The 20,697-nt window shown below is 37.2% G+C and overlaps 1 protein-coding gene across 1 annotated transcript in view; it reads left to right on the top strand.

The window, feature by feature from the left end:
* Nucleotides 1–787: 787 nt before the first annotated feature.
* Nucleotides 788–20,697, top strand: part of cds2 (CDP-diacylglycerol synthase (phosphatidate cytidylyltransferase) 2) — a 30,226-nt gene continuing 10,316 nt past the window's right edge. The window contains exons 1-9 of the mRNA XM_062049684.1: nucleotides 788–964; nucleotides 9,797–9,939; nucleotides 10,226–10,322; nucleotides 12,482–12,579; nucleotides 13,108–13,247; nucleotides 13,929–13,987; nucleotides 17,996–18,078; nucleotides 18,200–18,287; nucleotides 19,477–19,545. Coding sequence (XP_061905668.1) covers nucleotides 890–964; nucleotides 9,797–9,939; nucleotides 10,226–10,322; nucleotides 12,482–12,579; nucleotides 13,108–13,247; nucleotides 13,929–13,987; nucleotides 17,996–18,078; nucleotides 18,200–18,287; nucleotides 19,477–19,545 — 852 coding nt within the window. The 5' untranslated portion in view covers nucleotides 788–889. The remainder of the gene's footprint in view (nucleotides 965–9,796; nucleotides 9,940–10,225; nucleotides 10,323–12,481; nucleotides 12,580–13,107; nucleotides 13,248–13,928; nucleotides 13,988–17,995; nucleotides 18,079–18,199; nucleotides 18,288–19,476; nucleotides 19,546–20,697) is intronic.

Raw genomic sequence — 20,697 nt, 5'->3', positions numbered from 1 at the left:
ACACACACACACACACACATACACAGGATGAAACTCTGCTGCCATCTGCTGGTAAAATAGAAAATTACAAGGGTCCCTTGTTTTTAGGATAAATGGGATTACGTTTAGGTGAGGTTTTGAAAAGTTTTCTATTTTAAATATTCCAATCTATAAAATAAATATGATGCATAGGACACAATTCAGACAGAAATAAGGAACTTGTTGTATAAGATTCTCCCTATTACCATGAATTGATTAACGTGGACCCCGATTTAAACAAGTTGTAAAACTTATTCGGGTGTTACCATTTAGTGGTAGTCTGTACTGTGCAATATACTAATAAAAGTTTCAATCAATCAATACCACTTAATGAGACAAAAAAACGGTGAGATAATTAGAACATAAATCTATGTACCCAAGTAGTATTTACTCATAAATATTCTAATGGGCGGCATAATCGATTGCGCGTAAGAGCTTTCTTGATAATGTACCACTAATGGGAAACTCATTCGCTCAGTAGCCTTCTGTACAGTAATTGTTTTGCTTCGCATCAATGACGTCACAGTTTGCCAATCAAGTTCACCAATGTTAGGTGAATCCACTGCAAAAATAAAAGCACACCTTTGACAGTTAAAAAACACAGTAACATTTAGGCACCGATGTTTTCACAGTCTTAAACATTGCACAGTTTAGAAATGGCAATTTCACACGGCATTTATTTTCCCACCGTACTTTGAGTAGCAGAAGATGCTGGGATTTAATTTTGAAAACCGGAAGTTTTGTTCCAATATTCCACCCACGCGAGTGTGTTTTTTTTTCCCAATGCAAAGTAAACCCGTGTAAAAAAAATAGCCTGAGCGTATTTTAGTCTTAAGGAATCATAGACTATTCGCCGTTGTGGTTCGCGAAGATGACGGCAGAGCTCCGGCACCGTGGAGCCAAAGACACCGAGGCGACTTTACAGCAGCAGCCGTCGGAGGACAAGGTTAGCATTAACGTTAGCTGCCGTCTGGATGTAATGCTAACGTGAGTTAGCCAGCTAGCCACCAGGTAGTCTTATTTTAAATGCACATTGGCGTGGAATCAATTTTTTTTTTTTCTTCAGATATTGTTGCAAATTCGACTGTTAACAGTGAGACATCATTCCGCCGCTCAAGTGCTTCAATGATGGACTGCGGATGTTAGTCTTTCGAGACCGTAGAGCAGACCTGGGCAATTATTTTGAGTCAGGGGCCAAATTTAGAGGAAAAAAATGTGTCTGGGGGCCGGTTTATATATTTTTAGGAACACTAATACAAAACCTCACAATGGAATCATTGAATGCTAAAAACGTTTTGACAGACCGCCTTAAAAAAGAAATGGAATTGGTTTTTTTTTACTGAATGAGACACCCAGTTGAGTTTGAGTTTATTTGGAACATGCATACATACAACATGATACATCACAATTTCCAGTTTCTCTTTTCAACATGTTCGAAAAGGAGTAGGAAGAAGCAGAGCTTATTTAATCCTAACCCTTTTCTTTTACATAATAGTTGCTAAAACTTTTGTTCACTTCCTGTTCTCAATGTATTCACAATATACTCCATAAGTAATCACAATAAAAATAAATAAATAATAATTGGTGAAGTAAGTTATATTTCATATGATGGGATAAGTAAGATTATTTTGTGAATTAATGAATGGATGGATGAAATACATTCAGAATGTTTATCATGGTTCTTCTTCTTTGTACTTTGCAAACACTTTAAAGGCCTACTGAAAGCCACTACTACCGACCACGCAGTCTGATAGTTTATATATCAATGATGAAATCTTAACATTGCAACACATGCCAATACGGCCGGGTTAACTTATAAAGTGCAATTTTAAAATTCCCGCCACACTCCCGGTTGAAAAACTCCTTTGGATATGATTTATGCGCGTGACGTCACAAAATCCACGGAAGTGGTTGGACCCCATCGACCCGATACAAAAACCTCTTGTTTTCTTCGACAAAATTCCACAGTATTCTGGACATCTGTGTTGGTGAATCTTTTGCAATTTGTTTAATGAACAATGGAGGCTGCAAAGAAGAACGTTGTAGGTGGGATCGATCGGTGTATTAGCGGCTAAGTACAATACATACAGCAACACAACAAGGACTACTTACTACGCCTAGCCGATGCTTGCCGCCAAACCCACGGATGAAGTCCTTCGTCGCGCCGTCGATCGCTGGAACGCAGGTGAGCACGGCTGTTGATGGGAAGATGAGGGCTGGCTGGCGTAGGTGGAGGTGGAGTTCTGTGAGGTCCGGTTGCTAAGTTGCTAAATTAGCCTTAGCGTCGTTAGCAACAGCATTGTTAAGCCTTACCAGGCTGAGAATTTTTAACCGTGTAGTTACATGTACATGGTTTAATAGTATTGTTGATCTTCTGTCTATCCTTCCAGTCAGGGGTTTATTTCTTTTGTTTCTATCTTCATTTGAGAACGATGCTATCACGTTAGCTCAGTAGCTAAGTGTGTCACCGATGTATTGTCGTGGAGATAAAAGTCACTTTAAATGTCCATTTCGCGTGCTCGACTCTCATTTTCAAGAGGATATAGTATCCGAGGTGGTTTAAAATACAAATCCGTGATCCACAATAGAAAAAGGAGAGAGTGTGGAATCCAATGAGCCAGCTTGTACCTAAGTTACGGTCAGAGCTAGGGATGATGTTTGATAAGGAATTATCGAGTTCGAGCCTATTATCGAATCCTCTCATCGAACCGATTCCTTATCGATTCTCTTATCGAGTCCAGTTAGGTTGTTGTATATGGAAAAAAACACACAATATTTGGTTTAACAAAAGCTCACTTTTATTATATAATAAAAAAATAAAATCTAATAAATAAATAAATATTGACTGTTACCTACCTAAAAAAATAAAATAAAATAAATAAATATTGACTGTTGTTACCCAAAGTATATTAAGTGGGATTTTTCAGAGAAACAAATATATACAGTAACACAAAAACAACCTGTCTCTGTGATCACTATAGGTGTATAAATAATAATATAGTGTTAAATAAAATCAGTCCCTTGGGCACAAAACTGAAAATAATACAGCTCTCCAAAAAGTGCACTTCTGCTGCTATTTGACATAACTGTTTGTTATGATGCTTTGACATTTTTGCACTTTATTTCTTTATTGAAAGAAAATTCTATGAAGAGAAAAGTTCTTTGCAAATGTGGTTACAATGCTAAAAAATGAAAAGTTAAAGCTAAAAAAAGAAATACACTTTATTGAGTTAACTTTATTTCTTTATAGGGGGAAAAATGTTATGAGCGAGAGAATAAAACAACTACACTACCCATCATGCAACGGGAGTTACGAGCATGCGCGGTAGCCCCGAAAAGTGTTGCATGTTGCCACGCTGTGAAAGTAAACGTCAAGAACTCAGCCAACACGCCTCGTCTGCATTATTTATAATTAGACAGACAACACATCTACAGTGTGATTTTGTTTTGTTTACAAGGAAAGAAAAACAAAAGTTAAAAAAGGGAGATATGTTGTATATATATGTATGTGCTGCGGTTGTTTTAAGAACGTTGCGACAGCTGCCGTAAAGGAGGTGCGTTGCTAGCCTGGTTGCTATGTTTCCGGTTGGTCGTAAAAGTGTTCGTCATGTGTTTTACCCTGCTAAAATCTCTCAGTAAAGTTATTCGATGGATGATAGCTTTTGTTTTGAACTTTATTACACCTTGGAGCGCTTTTTCCCGTCCATTGTTTTCCTGCTTTCGCTATCTGCGCCTAATGACTGAGCTACGTGACGTCAATTCTTGTGATGTCCCACGGAGCATTTCTGGTCGGGACAGGATTCGAATAAAGAATCAACTCTTTTCCTTTACTATAGTGGTCTCGAAAACGGGTACCGGTTCTCAAAAAGGGATTCGAGTCCGAGGACTCGGTTCTTTTCTTATCAAACAACCGGGAAATCCGGTTTCGAGTATCATCCCTAGTCAGAGCGAAAAAAGATACGTCCATCACTGCCTCTCTAGTCCTTCACTGTAACGTTCCTCATCTACGAATCTTTCATCCTCGCTCAAATTAATGGGGTAATCGTCGCTTTGTCGCTCCGAATCTCTCGCTCCATTGTAAACAACGGGGAATTGTGAGGAATACTAGCTCCTGTGACGTCACGCTACTTCCGGTACAGGCAAGGCTTTTTTTTATCAGCGAGCAAAAGTTGCGAACTTTATCGTCGATTTTCTCTACTAAATCCTTTCAGCAAAAATATGGCAATATCGCGAAATGATCAAGTATGACACATAGAATGGATCTGCTATTCCCGTTTAAATAAAAAAAAATCATTTCAGTAGGCCTTTAAGTTTGAAGAGTTTCTTGAAGTGGATCATATTAGTACATTGTTTGATTGTTTTGCTTAATTCCATCATTTAATTCCACATACAGATATACTGAAGGTCTTAAGTGTTGTACATGCGTACAAATGTTTTAAATTACATTTTTCTCTAAGATTATATTTCTCTTTTTTTTGCGAAGAATTGTTGTATATTCTTGGGTAGCAGGTTATAGTTTGCTTTGTGTTTAATTTTAGCTGTTTGCAAATTCACTATGTCGTGGAATTTCAGTATCTTTGATTCAATAAATAAAGGATTTGTATGTTCTCTATATCCAACATTATCATCATCGTTCAATGAATGTTCTGCATTTTGTCGTCCCCAAAGTAAGAACTGAACTGGGCAAGAAAGCATTTAGGTTTTCAGCACCGAAGGCTTGGAATAACCTACAATCGAATATTTAACTTTAAACCCTTGAATGAGTTTAATGTTTCTGTGAAAGGACTGCAGTCTACCTTGTCTGTATGCACATGTGTCATGTGAGCAAGTTTTAATGTTGTAAATTTGATGTTTTATGTGTTGTTTACTGTTTTTAGTGTAACCTTGCTGCTGCCCTCTTGGCCAGGTCTCCCTTGGAAAATAGATCTTTGATCTCAATGGGATTTTTATCTGGTTAAATAAAGGCTAAATAAAATAAATAATGTATTATTCTAACTGATCTTTTTTGTAACACCGTTAGTGAATGAAGTGTACTTTTGTAATTATTTAATGAAAATAAAGAATGTGGGATTTACAATATTAACTATGAAGGATAAAACACTGAATATTGACAACATATGAACATCACACGCCCTCTCCATCGACATATTTTACAATCAAGCGAAACGCAACAAAGAACAGCGAAATATGAACGCGGAGGGTAAAAAACCCCCCACCTACAATCTGATATATCTGATATATCACTAAGCTTTAGAAGTTTGTTGTAAAAATCTCCTTCCTTGTCTGTCCCTGACACCCGCATTTCAGGCTGGCCGCCCTGGAAACACTGTGGAAACGCTCCTCACCCACACTGCTTGGTGCCTCGTCTGAGTTGCTGTGACTTAGATAAAGATTCCATAGTAACTAATTCGATTACCATAGTAACTCATTAGATGACCATAGTAACTAGTATATCATGCAAAAGCGCAGATTCCAACCATTGAAATACTTTGTATAGTTCAAGACTTACGGTCATTTGAAAACATCACTGCACATCATAATGGCAGCTACACTTTCCATCTAAAAAAATTATTTGGGAATGAAAAGCTTGACAGGCCGCATGTGGCCCCCGGGCCTTAATTTGCCCAGGTCTGCCGTAGAGCCTGAACTCCACATACTAAAGCAATGATTTGATGCTAATAAACTATCAATCAACCTAAATTTAAAAAAAAGTAACATTTTTGGAAATAAGAAAAATAACATACAGTGTCACTTAAGAATTGATGATATGGAGATAAAAAGGGTGTATTCTAGGGCTGGGCGATATGGCATTTTATTAATATCTCAATATTTTTAGGCCATGTCTCGATACACGATATATATCTCGATATTTTGCCTTAGCCTTGAATTAACACTTGATGCATATAATCACACCAGTATGATGATTCTATGTGTCTACATTAAAACATTCTTGTTCATACTGCATTAATATATGCTCATTTTAAACTTTCATGCAGAGAGGGGAAGGTTTTAAGTGTTGTACGAGCATACAAATGTTTTCAATTAGATTTTCCTCTAAGGTTATATTTCTCCTCTTTTGTTGAAAATAATTGTTGTACATTCTTGGGTAGCAGTATACATAATTTTAGCTGTTTGCAAATGCACCAAATCATTGAATTTCAATGTTTGTGATTTAATAAATAAAGGGTTTGTATGTTCTCTATATCCAACATTGTGTATTATTCCAACTGATCTTTTTTGTAACACCGTTAATGAATGAAGTGTACTTTTGTAGTTGTTTCCCCATATTTCTACACAGTAACTCAGATATGGTAACACTAGCGAACAGGAAAGAATATGAAGTGATTTTTGGTCTAGAACATGTGGTGTTAGGGCAGTGAGTTTAACAGATGCCAGCTAGTGTGGCTGTGCGATAGTATAATGTGTAAATCGGGGCAGGAAACAAGGCACCTCTTGCACACATGTACCGCAGACCATCCTTAAGAAGCAGAGTTATGATGAACATTTATCGTATAAAGTTGTAACGAGAATGTCATTGCGACCTGCGGGCCCTGTGATAGTTAAATACACTGTATAATTATCATAATCAATCTTGAATCCCACTAGACCAGTGGTTCTCAAACATTTTCCACCGAGTACCACCTCAGAAAACACTTGGCTGTCCAAGTACCACCATAATGACCAATATTAAGATAAAAACACAATAGCACAGTGGGCATAAGTATTCATTAAAACTAAGGTAGAGGTTTTATTAAACAAGTATGTTTCATTGTTTTGCCACTCAAGCCTCTCAATTATAAACAAAGCAAAACTATACCTCAATGAAAATGCACTCTGTACTCTATACTGCACCTTGGTACTGCTATACCTTACATACTGTGTTGAAGTATGGGGGAATACTTACCACAACACAATTCATCCTCTGATCATATTACAGAAAAGAGCAGTGCGGATCATTCACAACGTTGGCTATTTAGAACATACTCATAATCTGTTTATGCAATCAAAGTTGCTCAAATTTGATGACCTTGTTAAATATAATACATTAATAATCTTATATAAAGCATTTAACAAATTATTGCCGCCTAATCTATGTTTTTTTTATAAGACTAGTGCAGGCTCATAATTTGAGAGGCTTTGGATATTTCTTATTACAGAGAGCTCAAACCACTCGTAAACGTTTTTGTGTGTCTGTATGCGGAGTAAAACTATGGAACAAACTGGACTTACAACACAAGCAATGCCAAACTATTAATGGATTTAAACTACTATACAAACATGGAGTCTGGTTCAAATATAGAGATGAGGGTCTTTAAATTTACCTGCTGCTATACTCTGTCTCAAAGTGTTAACATGTGCTCAATGTTTCCTTACTATTATTGCTATGTTGTCTATTACCATTGTTGGCATTTTGTCTATTACCATTGTTGGTATATTCATTATTCCTACATTGTTGATACAAATTATTGTTACCTGTGGTAATGCCACTATGATACAACATCTGTATTATAATCCTTGAACAAAGTAAGAGTGAAACTCATGTGAATAATCACTGAATGGAGAACTGGGGGTGGGATTAAATAAATTATCTTCTTCCCACTCCCTTTCAGGCAAAACTGGACAATCATGCATTACATACTTACTATACATTACCTTTTGCACTATATTAATTTATGTTATTATGTGTTGTCTACTTTGTACTTTTTTATGTCATTGCCTGAAATAAATAAATAAATGAAATGAAATGAATGAACTATAGCATTACACACAATTTTAACAGTAAAATTGTTTGAATATAGGAAAATAAAACACTGTACTTTATTAAAGTAACTCTTTAGATCACCTGCAGTTCAAAGTTCATTTTAGAACAGTTAAAGAATAGCATGCAGATATAAAAGTGTGCTAAGGGGAACGCTAGTAGTCAAGTGGTGTTGGAGTTGACATGTTTTGGCTCAGATACACACAATAATCAGGTGTAGAATATTATTTTCCTCTTAATTTAATCTTTTGTGTGCACAACCTGGTCCTCCAGGAAAGAGCAACATGTTGTCATGCTGGGTTGATCCCTCCACATCCTGCGTGGGGGGAGAAGTGTCGGTCCCCCTCCTTGTTTTCTCTGAAAGGTTGCACAGACACACACCACAACAAATACAAGGGTTTATTACTGTTTGACTATGGTGTTGTTGGGTGGCTTGCACAATTATTTACCTTCATGCCTGTGCGTCTCATTGGATAAGGATGGCTCCTTGTTGTTGTTTGGAATGCCAGCTTTACTACTGCAGGCCCAGCTTGTTGTTATGTGAAACAGTGGTGGCTATTTTTAACTCAAGCATCCTGAAAGACAGATATTGTCTCCATGGAAACCACCGAGCGGGGAATTTTGTGTTGTGTGTGTGTATTTTTGTGCATCTTTTCTAGATTTACAGAGTGAAGTCCTCTAGGAGGACTTATGAGAATTGAAATAAATGTTAACATATGACTTCTTCAAGCTGTGACTGTGTGAGAATGTGTTGCTAGTGGTACGGCATACCGTCAGTGAACCGTCTGCTCTGCGGGGATAATTCCAAGCCTAATTTGGTCACCAGCCACAGCCTGTCTTCTGCTCAGTGTTAGTGATGTGTAAAGATCTTTGCACTGAGCAGCATAATTAAGATTATTTGGCGTTACTCGTACAAGTCCAAGACATGTCATTACAGTTTACATGCACTAAACAATAAATGATTGCATGAATTGGCTTGAAAGCAGCTTTTTGAAATGTATGTCAACACCTTAATTTGATTGTTTTTGATTTTTTTCTAAACATCATATTACCATGCGGTTGGAGACCAGTTCCCTTCTTGCATGTGCACGCTTTGGCCAGTCTCCCTGTAGGATCACGGTGCCGTTTTTACCAACATTAAATTCACAAGCGAGGAAGACATAGCCAGAGTGACGGAGACTCTTGAGCAGGATGTTGTTGTTGTTAGTTGTGGTTACCCACATTGAAAGATAGTTCATTGTTGCGTGTTACATTACTTGGACTTGTGCCGTTTAATTTTTGGTTCACTCTATGAGTGCAAACGACAGTCATCAAACAGAACATCTAACTATAAACTAACGCTAGCGAGTAAGACCGGATTTTTCGGGGCAGATTTTACGGGGTTTATTCTGACAATCACTCCGCCCACTAGCAATGGGGATGCTTGTAACACAAATTCATGCTTGCAACTTGGGTGCATAACAAAAAGCCAAAAGACAGATAGTATCTCAAATTACTGGGAAATATTTGTAATGGAGTCTTATAACATGTGTTGTAAGATCATTATGAATAAAGGACGGCAGCCGTAAATTTTGGAGAATCCGTGCATCATTCATTTATTATCTTCATCTTCGCACACACAGCAATGTTTTCAAGTGCTCCAAAAAAAAACAAGAACACACTTCCGGCCTTCACAATAAAATTGCTGTGTTACATCCTGTCTGTCTGCGCTAACGAAGTAAGGGTTTCAGTAAAATTGCTGACATATTTCCTGTTATTGATTTGCACTTGACGAAACAATACCGTAATGCAATTAGCAGTGATGGAATGTTGAACTTAGAACCTGTTCATGGTGAAGAGAAACAAATAAAGTCAATTTGTATTGTGTAGCAGTTGAGACATTTTCATTATTTAAGTGCAGATTTTATCAAATCAAATTGTGATTACTCAATTTATAACTTAATATTTAAATTAAATCAATTCAGAAAATTGGCCATGATATGAAATGTTATTTTTTTTCTGTGTTTGTTTGCTTTTTAGGGATCAGATAATGAGCTGAAGTCAGACAAAGATGACGGGGGAGACAGCCACCCCAAAGGGGACTCAGGAGTCCCGGAGGTGCCAGTCCCACCTGATGACACCCCGGAGGTGTTAAACAAAGCCTTGTCCGGACTTTCCTCAAGGTGCATGATGCAGTTTATTCAAAACTCTGCATGAAATATGACTATTCAAATTCCACATTTTGGCACTGATTTAAATGTTTTTCCTCTGTGATGCTAAAGGCTACATCACCATTAGATTTTTGGTATTCCTACAATTGTGAACGTGTCATATTGGCATCATTAAAAAATAACCTGAGTTTTTCTTCACAGTTTGGTGGAATCCGTACTTCACTAATAAGTTTAAATTGTCTTTTAAAACATGCATTGTGTGTGTGTGTGTGTGTGTGTGTGTTTGCTTTTCTTTCAGATGGAAGAACTGGTGGGTTCGAGGGATCCTCACTCTGGCAATGATTTCTTTCTTCTTCTTTATAATTTACCTGGGCCCCATGGTGCTTATGATGATTGTGAGTATGACCAACACCAAGCAGCATGGCAACAACATCATGGTCAAAACATACACGCTGTATACTGAATACTGGTGGTGGTCAAGCTAGCTCTGTTTTCAACGGGTACAAGGCGCCATTTAGTCTATTATTTTTTTTATATGCCCTAGGCTTGTGTTGTTTTCGGCGATACGAACCGATCAAATCGCGAAAAGGACAAATGTTTCTTCAGAGTTCCTCAAGAGATTATCAAAAAGGGCAGAAAAGTGAAAGATTTCAATCAATCAAGATTTTTTTGTATATTTGTGGAAACGACGACGAGGAAAGCATGCAGCTCACACTCCAGTCCAGGGGAGTAGAGTCGAAGAATGCATGAGTTTGCAGTGATTGCTTCGTTAAAGATTTGTTTGATATACTTTTAACGGTTATTATTTCCCATTCAAGTATTATCTTGATATTATTTGTATTTCTTAAACATGTTTGCTACGAGTGTTTTGAAAAGCACCAACTCGGCGTGTCTAAATAACAGAAAGCAAATGTGAGCTAAACCTAAAAGCTTTTACCAAAGGCAACGATCATAAATGTAGCTTTCAGCACATACACAATGATGACATCTATAGTTATATTTTGATAAAGACGGGGGGGAAACACGCTACTGGTAAACATAGCAGCTTAGATGCAAAGTAAAATCATGAAATACAACCTTATCCGAGCAAAAACGATGCATATTTATCCGGGGAGAGTCTTTATACCAATTTCCTTGACCCGGCCACACACAAAGAAGTTGTAGACCTCCATGCTTTTCCAAGTTTCCATCTGTTTTGTCGTGTAGAACAGCATCTGAAACACAATAGTTCAATACTCCGACGTAATCCTTGATATCACTCGACAAATCTTTTTTTGAGAAAGTATAGGGATCTATTTCATTGCATAGTTTGATTTATAATATTATATAATTTAAGGCACATTTTTTTAAATTCATACATGTATTTGTTGCACACAAATATACATTTTATATTTGTACTATAATAGAAGCCATTGTATTATCACTTAATTATTTCTCCTAATGTTCCATAAGACTTATGCCTGGTATTGACTGAATAAACATTGTATTGCAACATTTAAAAATTAGCTAATTATGAAACTTCTGTCTAGTTTTTATAGTCTTGTTTTCCAAGAATGACATTAAGTTGCAAGTACAAGATGTTAGATGGCAGTAGTGTATCAATCAATCAATCAATCAATCAATGTTTATTTATTTAGCCCTAAATCACAAGTGTCTCAAAGGGCTGCACAAGCCACAACGACATCCTCGGTACAGAGCCCACATAAGGGCAAGGAATATAGCAAAGTATAGTTTATGGTGTGTTGGCTAATCAGTTCAGTCTGTGCTAAATCTAGTCTTTTGTTTCGCCCTAAAAAAGGTTAATACTGTAAGTATATTACTTTTTAGGCACAAGTTGTTTGATTGTACCGTGCATCTTAGTTGTAGTTTTCATTACCAAGTTTGAAAGTGTTGAAATCGCCATGTAAAATCGCTAATGCTAATCAGTAGCATGTCAATAGCAAAGCCAAGCAAGCACTTACGTTGGAGCATTTTTTCGGGTCTATTTCTTTGTTGGCATTAACAATTGCAAGATTACCTAGAGGTAGTTTAGCTGAGCCAAGTAACCCAGGTATTGTAAAATGGCAATGTTTGATTTTACGTGGCTCGGTGCCCCAAAGGACCGGCGGTATTCGGTCCTTACCAAAAAAATACCGGATTCGGTACCCATCCCTAGCAATACTTAATGCATAAACACTTTATAGGGCTCAACAAAAGACAAGACTGACACATGATTCACCTTAATGGCAAAGACTAGTTTTTGATGACAAACTGAAATTAATGCCTACTGATAAATGAGACTCAGAAGTGTAAGAAAATTAAAATGTAAAAACTGGACAGCACAGTTGCCATCATCAGCTCAGTGTTAAATGGTACATAAACATGTTTTTTATTAATGAACAAGTTAAAATGTATTACCCCATGAACATACACAAAATTAACAATTACCAAAAATTGGTTTCGTTGAGTACCAATACCGATTCCCAGGTATTGGCAATTGGTACAATATCGGTTCAAATGGGAACAGTGCCCATCAGTACCCACTTTCCTTGTAATTGAGTGCTTCTTTGTGCAGGTCCTGTGTGTTCAGATCAAGTGCTTCCAAGAAATCATCACCATTGGTTACAGTGTTTACCATTCGTACCATCTGCCATGGTTCAGGACATTGAGTTGGTGAGAAGTTTGAGAACTTACACATTTATGTAATCAATTTGAGACACTTTTTTTTTTCAACTGTGCATGTCTCATGTGTTAATTTGTTGCAGATTTCATGAGGTTTGGTGTCTTTATTGTTAAAAAAAATAGTGTCGGTGTAGACTAGATTATTGAGTCAATCAACAATTAAAAAAACATAAATTAGATGCATTGTAATCTTACACTAAAGTAGTTTGAATTTGTAGTCCCTTTGTTTCTCCACTGTGTAATCGACATTCACCCTTCCTTTTTATGTCGTAAAACATGGAAACTACTTGATGAAGACATAAACTTCAACATTTTATAACATGTCTTTTATCATTAACCTAATGGGAATGAGTCTATAGCAAATATGTGAATGGAAAAATATGTGAAACCTAACTTCATTAAATATTGATGTCTTCAATCCCTGCTTAAATTCAAAATTTCTGCTGTACTGTATCCAAAAATGTTTATTGCTGTCATCAAGCTTGTGCAGGTCAGTTTGTCAATACTGTTTGCGCACAGGTACTTCCTGCTTTGTGTCAATTACTTCTTCTACGGTGAGACGGTCACGGATTACTTCTTCACGCTGGTGCAGAGGGAAGAGCCGCTTCGCATCCTAAGCAAATACCACCGCTTTATCTCCTTTGCGCTCTACCTCACAGGTATAACAGTAACTCATACAGTATGCCTTTCCTCATATGCTGAGACTAAGCATAACTAATCATTTTCAAAATCATACATATGCTGAGACTAAGCATAACTAATCATTTTCAAAATCATATTAGTGGACTTAAAATACTACTATTTGTCTATCCATGCAGACTAGATATTCTCATTGTTTGTGGTTTTGAGAGTTTTGTATTATTTTCCTCATTAAAATGTGGCAATTCAGTCAGCTGCTGTACTTTTTATCAGAGTGGCTCAATTCAAAAGGCATAATGTGAAGGTGCCACATATGGACTATTATTTCAAAGCATGTTTAAAAAAGAGGAGTACAGTTTAACATAAACTGCAACGTCTTGCTTTCCTTCATCTCTTTATCCAAAGAGGTTTTACAGATTAAGAAGGGACCCGATAAGTGAGCCAATTTTTAATGAGAGTGGCTAGAGACTTTGTATTAGTAATTTATTACTGATCTACAAGGACACCTTTTCCTCGGTCCTTATTAAACTATAAATAGAATGTATCCAGCAACCTTGAGTCATTTCCTCCATATTAACACTTGCTTTCTGCTAAAATAGGTTAAACTAAAATCAGTCATTTTGAACAACGTTGACCTAGATTCTGACTTAATTAATTTGTGTCTAATGTACATTGCATTGACAAGTGTGTGCATACTTCAGGTTTCTGCATGTTTGTGCTGAGCTTGGTGAAGAAGCACTACCGCCTTCAGTTCTACATGGTGAGTCGCACCCTGCCTCTTCTTTGCCTTCGCCCTTAGGGGCACTGGGTTATTGATGAGGCCTGTGGGAGGGCATCTATAGTTGTTAGGACCGTGGGCAGGTGGTTGTCCTACAAATCACTGGCAAGCTTGGCTAAATCCCAACTGTCCCTCTTACAACTTCCAGTTTGTCTTGCCACTTAAAACTGGGGGGTAAAATGAAGTGGTAAAAAATATATCCTGATGAAATGAGAAGTAACTCGTTTCCTGCTTCTTTATCCCCTCGAGCTGCTATGACATAGGCAGTAAACATACAATACTATGATGTACTCTTCTCTAATAACTGATGTAATGTAGTGCAAGTTTATAACAAGCAAATATCACAGTTTTCAGGAGCTACAATGGGTAAATGAGTTGTTAGTTGGTCGTAATGATATACAGCTAACATATACACAATGAACACAAAACCAAATGCCATAGCACCAGTCTAGGAATATTTCAGTTTAAACCTTTGGAACAAGATGAGCTTAGCAACACCAAGAAGCCAGTTTGCCGAAAGTGCGCGTGTGCAACAACGGCCACTTGAAATACAACCACTCGACAGTCCGAACTCACTTCGTGTTTAGTGAAGAAGCCAACAGTGCAAAATAGTGTGCGCTCACAGACATACAGTACATCACCAAAGACATGCTGCCATTTAATACTGTTATAGAACCAGCATTTTTTTTAAAGTGCTCACTCTGAATCTGCCAAACTTAATTTAGTTTTGCATATGACCTGTTGATATCTGTTTAAACTGTCGTCTTTATATTGTTCCTTTGCACTTTTGTTTAAAAATGTTCTATCTTAATGGTCAGTTAAGTCATGTACAACTCTACCTTTGCCTTCATGTTCAATATTGAAGTGCAACTTTGTCAATACTTTATTTAGCTATTTAATTTAATGTTATGATTGCGTATATTTGAGTCCCTCATCTCCCTACTTAGGATATTTTAGTAATTAATTAATTGTATTATATAAGCGCAACATGTTGCAAACAGACAAAGTATATTGTATTGTTATTGTTTGTTTTATTTAACTTGGAGATTTAAACGTTTTAATTTCAATTACAACTTTAGAATACACGAGAAATACAAGTTTAGGGCATTTGTAAGGATATACATGCATTATTATTATGGATTATTAACTTATTGGTTAATTTGGTCTCATAAAAATAATGACAATAATATCGTTTATCGGCAATAATTTGTAGGTCAATATATCGTCAAGCAAAATTTGTTATCGCCCCAGGCCTAATACACGTATGATGTGCTGCGTGTATCATGATCAATATAAAGTCTGACTCACTCGATGGACTCTGTCTGGTCCAGTTGGCCGGGGAATTTTTTACATTTTTACACCAGGTTTTTGTGGGTATGCACGGTTAATACATTAGGCCCCTGGTCAATCCTGCCATGTGTTCTTTTAGGGGCGGTAAGTTGTGTTCAGAAGCTGAGTCAAAATGCCATCTCTTGTATGGAATTGTAATGACAGACTACATTGATAGACATCCATCCGTATCATGTTCTTGAGTTATACATGAAGCGAAAAGCCAAATCAGGCGGTGCCGTAATCCATACTCCCAACGCACTCCCAGAAGTGTTTTCTAAGGGACACGTTCGAAAGCCTTCACCAAGTCTACACTTATAAACCCATTTAGACTACTTGGGCAGACTCCCCTGCTGAGAGTAAAGAGCTAGTTCATAGATCCACGACCAGGACGAAAACTACGCTGCTCCTCCAGAATTTGAGCTTCGACTATTTGGCGGAGCCTTCTCTCCAGTACAGCTGAATAGACCTTACCAAGAAGTCAGACAGTCAGTAAGCCATCCCAAATAAATGAATTATTATATATGAAAAACACCCACAGTTGTCCTTGGAAATATTGTTGTGCACTGTCTGTATCCATAGTTAGACACCTTTTGGGAGTGTGTTTAATTTAAAGGCCTACTGAAATGAATTTTTTTTATTTAAACGGGGATAGCAGATCTATTCTATGTGTCATACTTGATCATTTCGCGATATTGCCATATTTTTGCTGAAAGGATTTAGTATAGAACAACGACGATAAAGATTGCAACTTTTGGTATCTGATAAAAAAAAGGCTTGCCCCTACCGGAAGTAGCGTGACGTAGTCAGTTGAACATATACGCAAAGTTCCCTATTGTTTACAATGATGGCCGCATGAAGTGAGAGAGATTCGGACCGAGAAAGCGACAATTTCCCCATTAATTTGAGCGAGGATGAAAGATTTGTGGATGAGTAAAGTGCAAGTGAAGGACTAGTGGGGAGTTGAAGCTATTCAGATAGGGAAGATGCTGTAAGAGCCGGGGGTGACCTGATATTCAGCTGGGAATGACTACAACAGTAAATAAACACAAGACATATATATACTCTATTAGCCACAACACAACCAGGCTTATATTTAATATGCCACAAATTAATCCTGCATAAAAACACCTGCGTGTTTGTTATGCTAGCTCCTAGCTCCTCTGCTAGCTCCTAGCTCCATAGAACACGCCAATACAATTCAAACACCTGATCAACACACACCATCACTCAGCCCAAAAGACCGTTTCCTTAACCCAAGGTTCATAAAGCTTATATATTTTTAAAAAGTTACGTACGTGACGCGCACATACGGTCAAGTTATCGAATGTTTAGCAGCCAAGGCTGCATACTCACGGTACCTGATATTCAGCTGGGAATGACTACAACAGTAAATAAACACAAGACATATATATACTCTATTAGCCACAACACAACCAGGCTTATATTTAATATGCCACAAATTAATCCTGCATAATAACACCTGCGTGTTTGTTATGCTAGCTCCTAGCTCCTCTGCTAGCTCCTAGCTCCATAGAACACGCCAATACAATTCAAACACCTGATCAACACACACAATCACTCAGCCCAAAAGACCGTTCACCTAACCCAAGGTTCATAAAGCTTATATATTTTTAAAAAGTTACGTACGTGACGCGCACGTAGGTACGGTATGTGTTATGCTAGCTCCTCTGCTAGCTCCTAGCTCCATAGAACACGCCAATACAATTCAAACACATGATCAACACACACAATCACTCAGCCCAAAAGACCGTTCACCTAATCCAAGGTTCATAAAGCTTATATATTTTTAAAAAGTTACGTACGTGACGCGCACGTAGGTACGGTACGTGTTATGCTAGCTCCTCTGCTAGCTCCTAGCTCCATAGAACACGCCAATACAATTCAAACACATGATCAACACACACAATCACTCAGCCCAAAAGACCGTTCACCTAACCCAAGGTTCATAAAGCTTATATATTTTAAAAAAGTTACGTACATACGCAAAAAAAAGCCAAAGCTGCATACTCACAGTAGCACGTCTGCGTCTTTGTCATCCAAATCAAAGTAATCCTGGTAAGAGTCTGTGTTGTCCCAGTTCTCTACAGGCGTCTGTGTATCCAAATCAAAAGTCCTCCTGGTTAGAGTCTCTGTTATCCGAGTTCTTCCATCTTGACTGCATCTTTCGGGAATGTAAACAAAGAAGCGCCGGCTGTGTACTGTTGTGGCTGACTACGTTCGAAAAATACGTCCATTTCGCACCGACAACTTTCTTCTTTGCTTGCTTGGCTTCCTTCTCCATAATGCAATGAACATGATTGAAACAGATTCACGAACACAGATGTCCAGAATACTGTGGAATTATGAAATGAAAACAGAGCTTTTTCGTATCGACTTCAATGTGGAAGGCATACCCGTGTTCGCCGGGCTACGTCACGCGCATACGTCATCCTCAGAGGCGTTTCGAACCGGAAGTTTAGCGGCAAATTTAAAATGTCACTTTATAAGTTAACCCGGCCGTATTGGCATGTGTTATAATGTTAAGATTTCATCATTGATATATAAACTATCAGACTGCGTGGTCGGTAGTAGTGGCTTTCAGTAGGCCTTTAAACTTGTTTTGCCAAACATTTTGAATTGTATTTCTGTTTGCTTCAGTTTGGCTGGACCCACGTGACTCTGCTGATTGTCGTAACGCAATCTCACCTCATTATTCACAACTTGTTTGAAGGGATGATCTGGTATGTAAACAGTCTTCTCGCATTACACAAATAAACTTGCGGCAAAATTGTAATACTGTCTGTAACCAACCAAGTTCTTCATCTCTTAACATTTATTTGGTTTATGCTTGTTTGCCAATAGGTTTATTGTGCCAATTTCCTGCGTGATCTGTAATGACATCATGGCCTACATGTTCGGTTTCTTCTTTGGCCGCACCCCTCTCATTAAGGTTTGTTTGCATCAGTGGCTCAAGATTAAAATACAAACCACCATTAGGGGAATCCCTCATTTCATACATCTACACTGCAAAAAGTCAGTGTTCAAAAACAAGAAAAGAAAAAAAAATTAGGGGTATTTTATTTGAACTAAGCAAAATTATCTGCCAATAGAACAAGAAAATTTGGCTTGTCAAGACTTTCCAAAACAAGTAAAATTAGCTAACCTCAATAAACCCCAAAATACCTTAAAATAAGTATATTCTCACTAATAACAAGTGCACTTTTCTTGGTAGAAAAAAAAGACCTTTTTGCTCAATATGTTGAAAAATATTCTTAAATGAAGTAAATGCTAGTGCCATTATCTTGACATAATGATATGCGCTCGGCATTACATTTCTTGAAACCAGCAAACTTATTCTAAAAACTAATTTATTGTTCTTAATGGAAAGGCAACAGTTTGTTACTCTCGGGGTCTCCTAGCCGCTCAGGCAAATCATATAGTCTAAAAATGCATTTTTCCATCGATAACATGACATCATCGCGCCAAGTGCGTGCTCTTTCAGTCAAATAGTGCGCATATATACAGCCCGGCCCCCGGCCAAAATGTTTTAATTGTAATTTTAAAGAATTTATCTGAATGTGCATGAACTATTTCTGTTCAAAATTGTTAGAAATGTTAAATGTTTAAATATTAACTGTCAGTTTACTGTACTGTGCCAACTGTACTACTATATGAGTACGTATTTTCTATTGTTTCATTGAAAATAAAACAGCAAAGTCCATTTGGCTGTCATCTGTTTTAATTAGGAGACACAATTGTGTCAAAGTCATGATTTTTTTTTTCATGCTTGAAATGAGAAATTATTACTTTAAAAAAGTAGTTTTATACTTGTGAGTGTTGATGACACAGCTTTGCAACAGTTGATATTCTAGTTTCAAGCATGTTTTACTCAATATAGGTCATCAAATCTCAGCTACAAGCTGTAATATCTTACTGAGATCATTTAGGACCAAAACCCTTAAAACAAGTAAAACACTCTAACATAAAATCTGCTTAGTGAGAATAATTATCTTATCAGACAGAAAATAAGCAAATATCACCCTTATTTGAGATATTTAATCTTACTTAGATTTCAGTTTTTGCAGTGTAAATGTAATAAGTGTATTCAAAAGCTGTTATACACACTGTGTCCTCTGCAGCTGTCGCCTAAGAAGACGTGGGAGGGATTCATCGGTGGCTTGTTCGCCACCATTGTGTTTGGCATCTTGGTAAGGTGTTTTTTTTTTTTTTTTCATCACATATTTTTAGACAGCCAGTCATTCTTACCATATTGATACTTTTGAAAAATGTAACTTGGCATTTTAAATAACTGGCCCACTGAAAGGGGCCCTATTATGCAAAACCAACTTTTCCTATTGGTACCTGCTGTTGTGTATTTGGCATCAGTGTAAGTCCTAAAAATTTAAATCAAACATTGGAAGCACTGGGGAGATATTTATAAAACAATGCCTTCCTTCATACTTCTTCCTAACGAATCGTTTGGAATTTACCCAATCTGTAACGATTGGAAAAAATACCACCGGATTATCCATACATGGTATAAATGTACTCGCAGTGCCATTGTAGCTATAGTCAATAAGCTAATTTTTTACTCTATCCTCTTGTTGTGGGCTTGCATCCTCCATTGTTGCCATTTCTAATACAAATACCGTATTTTTCGTAGTATAAATTGCTCCTGAGTATAAGTCGCACCGGCCGAAAATGCATAATAAAGAAGGAAAAAAACATAAAAAAAGTTGCACTGGAGTATAAGTCGCATTTTTGGGGGAAATGTATTTGATAAAAGCCAACACCAAGAATAGACATTTGAAAGGCAATTTAAAATGAATAAAGAATACTGAACAACAGGCTGAATAAGTGTACGTTATATGAGGCATAAATAACCAACTGAGAACGTGCCTGGTATGTTAACGTAACATATTATGGTAAGAGTCATTCAAATAACTATAACATATAGAACATGCTATACGTTTACCAAACAATCTGTTAATCGCTAAATCCCATGAAATATTATACGTCCAGTCTCTTACGTGAATGAGCTAAATAATATTATTTGATATTTTACGGTAATGTGTTAATAATTTCACACATAAGTCGCTCCTGAGTATAAGTCGCACCCCCGGCAGAACTATGAAAAAAACTGTGACTTATAGTCCGAAAAATACAGTAGTTTGAATTTATATCTGTCAGTAAACTCTCTATGGAGAAGCTAGGAACTACAACGAAGTGGAGGCACGTAAATAAGACTGCCCACAAAACGGAACATCTTGAAGAGACAGTCAGAAAGCAGCTCGAAAACGGTCTGTAAAACATACATTTATGCAAAAATCTGACCAAAGAACCATCATTACTTGTTATGT

This window comes from Entelurus aequoreus, linkage group LG06, assembly GCF_033978785.1.
Source record: "Entelurus aequoreus isolate RoL-2023_Sb linkage group LG06, RoL_Eaeq_v1.1, whole genome shotgun sequence".
NCBI classification, from domain to species: domain Eukaryota; kingdom Metazoa; phylum Chordata; class Actinopteri; order Syngnathiformes; family Syngnathidae; genus Entelurus; species Entelurus aequoreus.
Note: the sequence above shows the minus strand (reverse complement) of the source record. Positions and strands in the feature narration are given on the sequence as shown.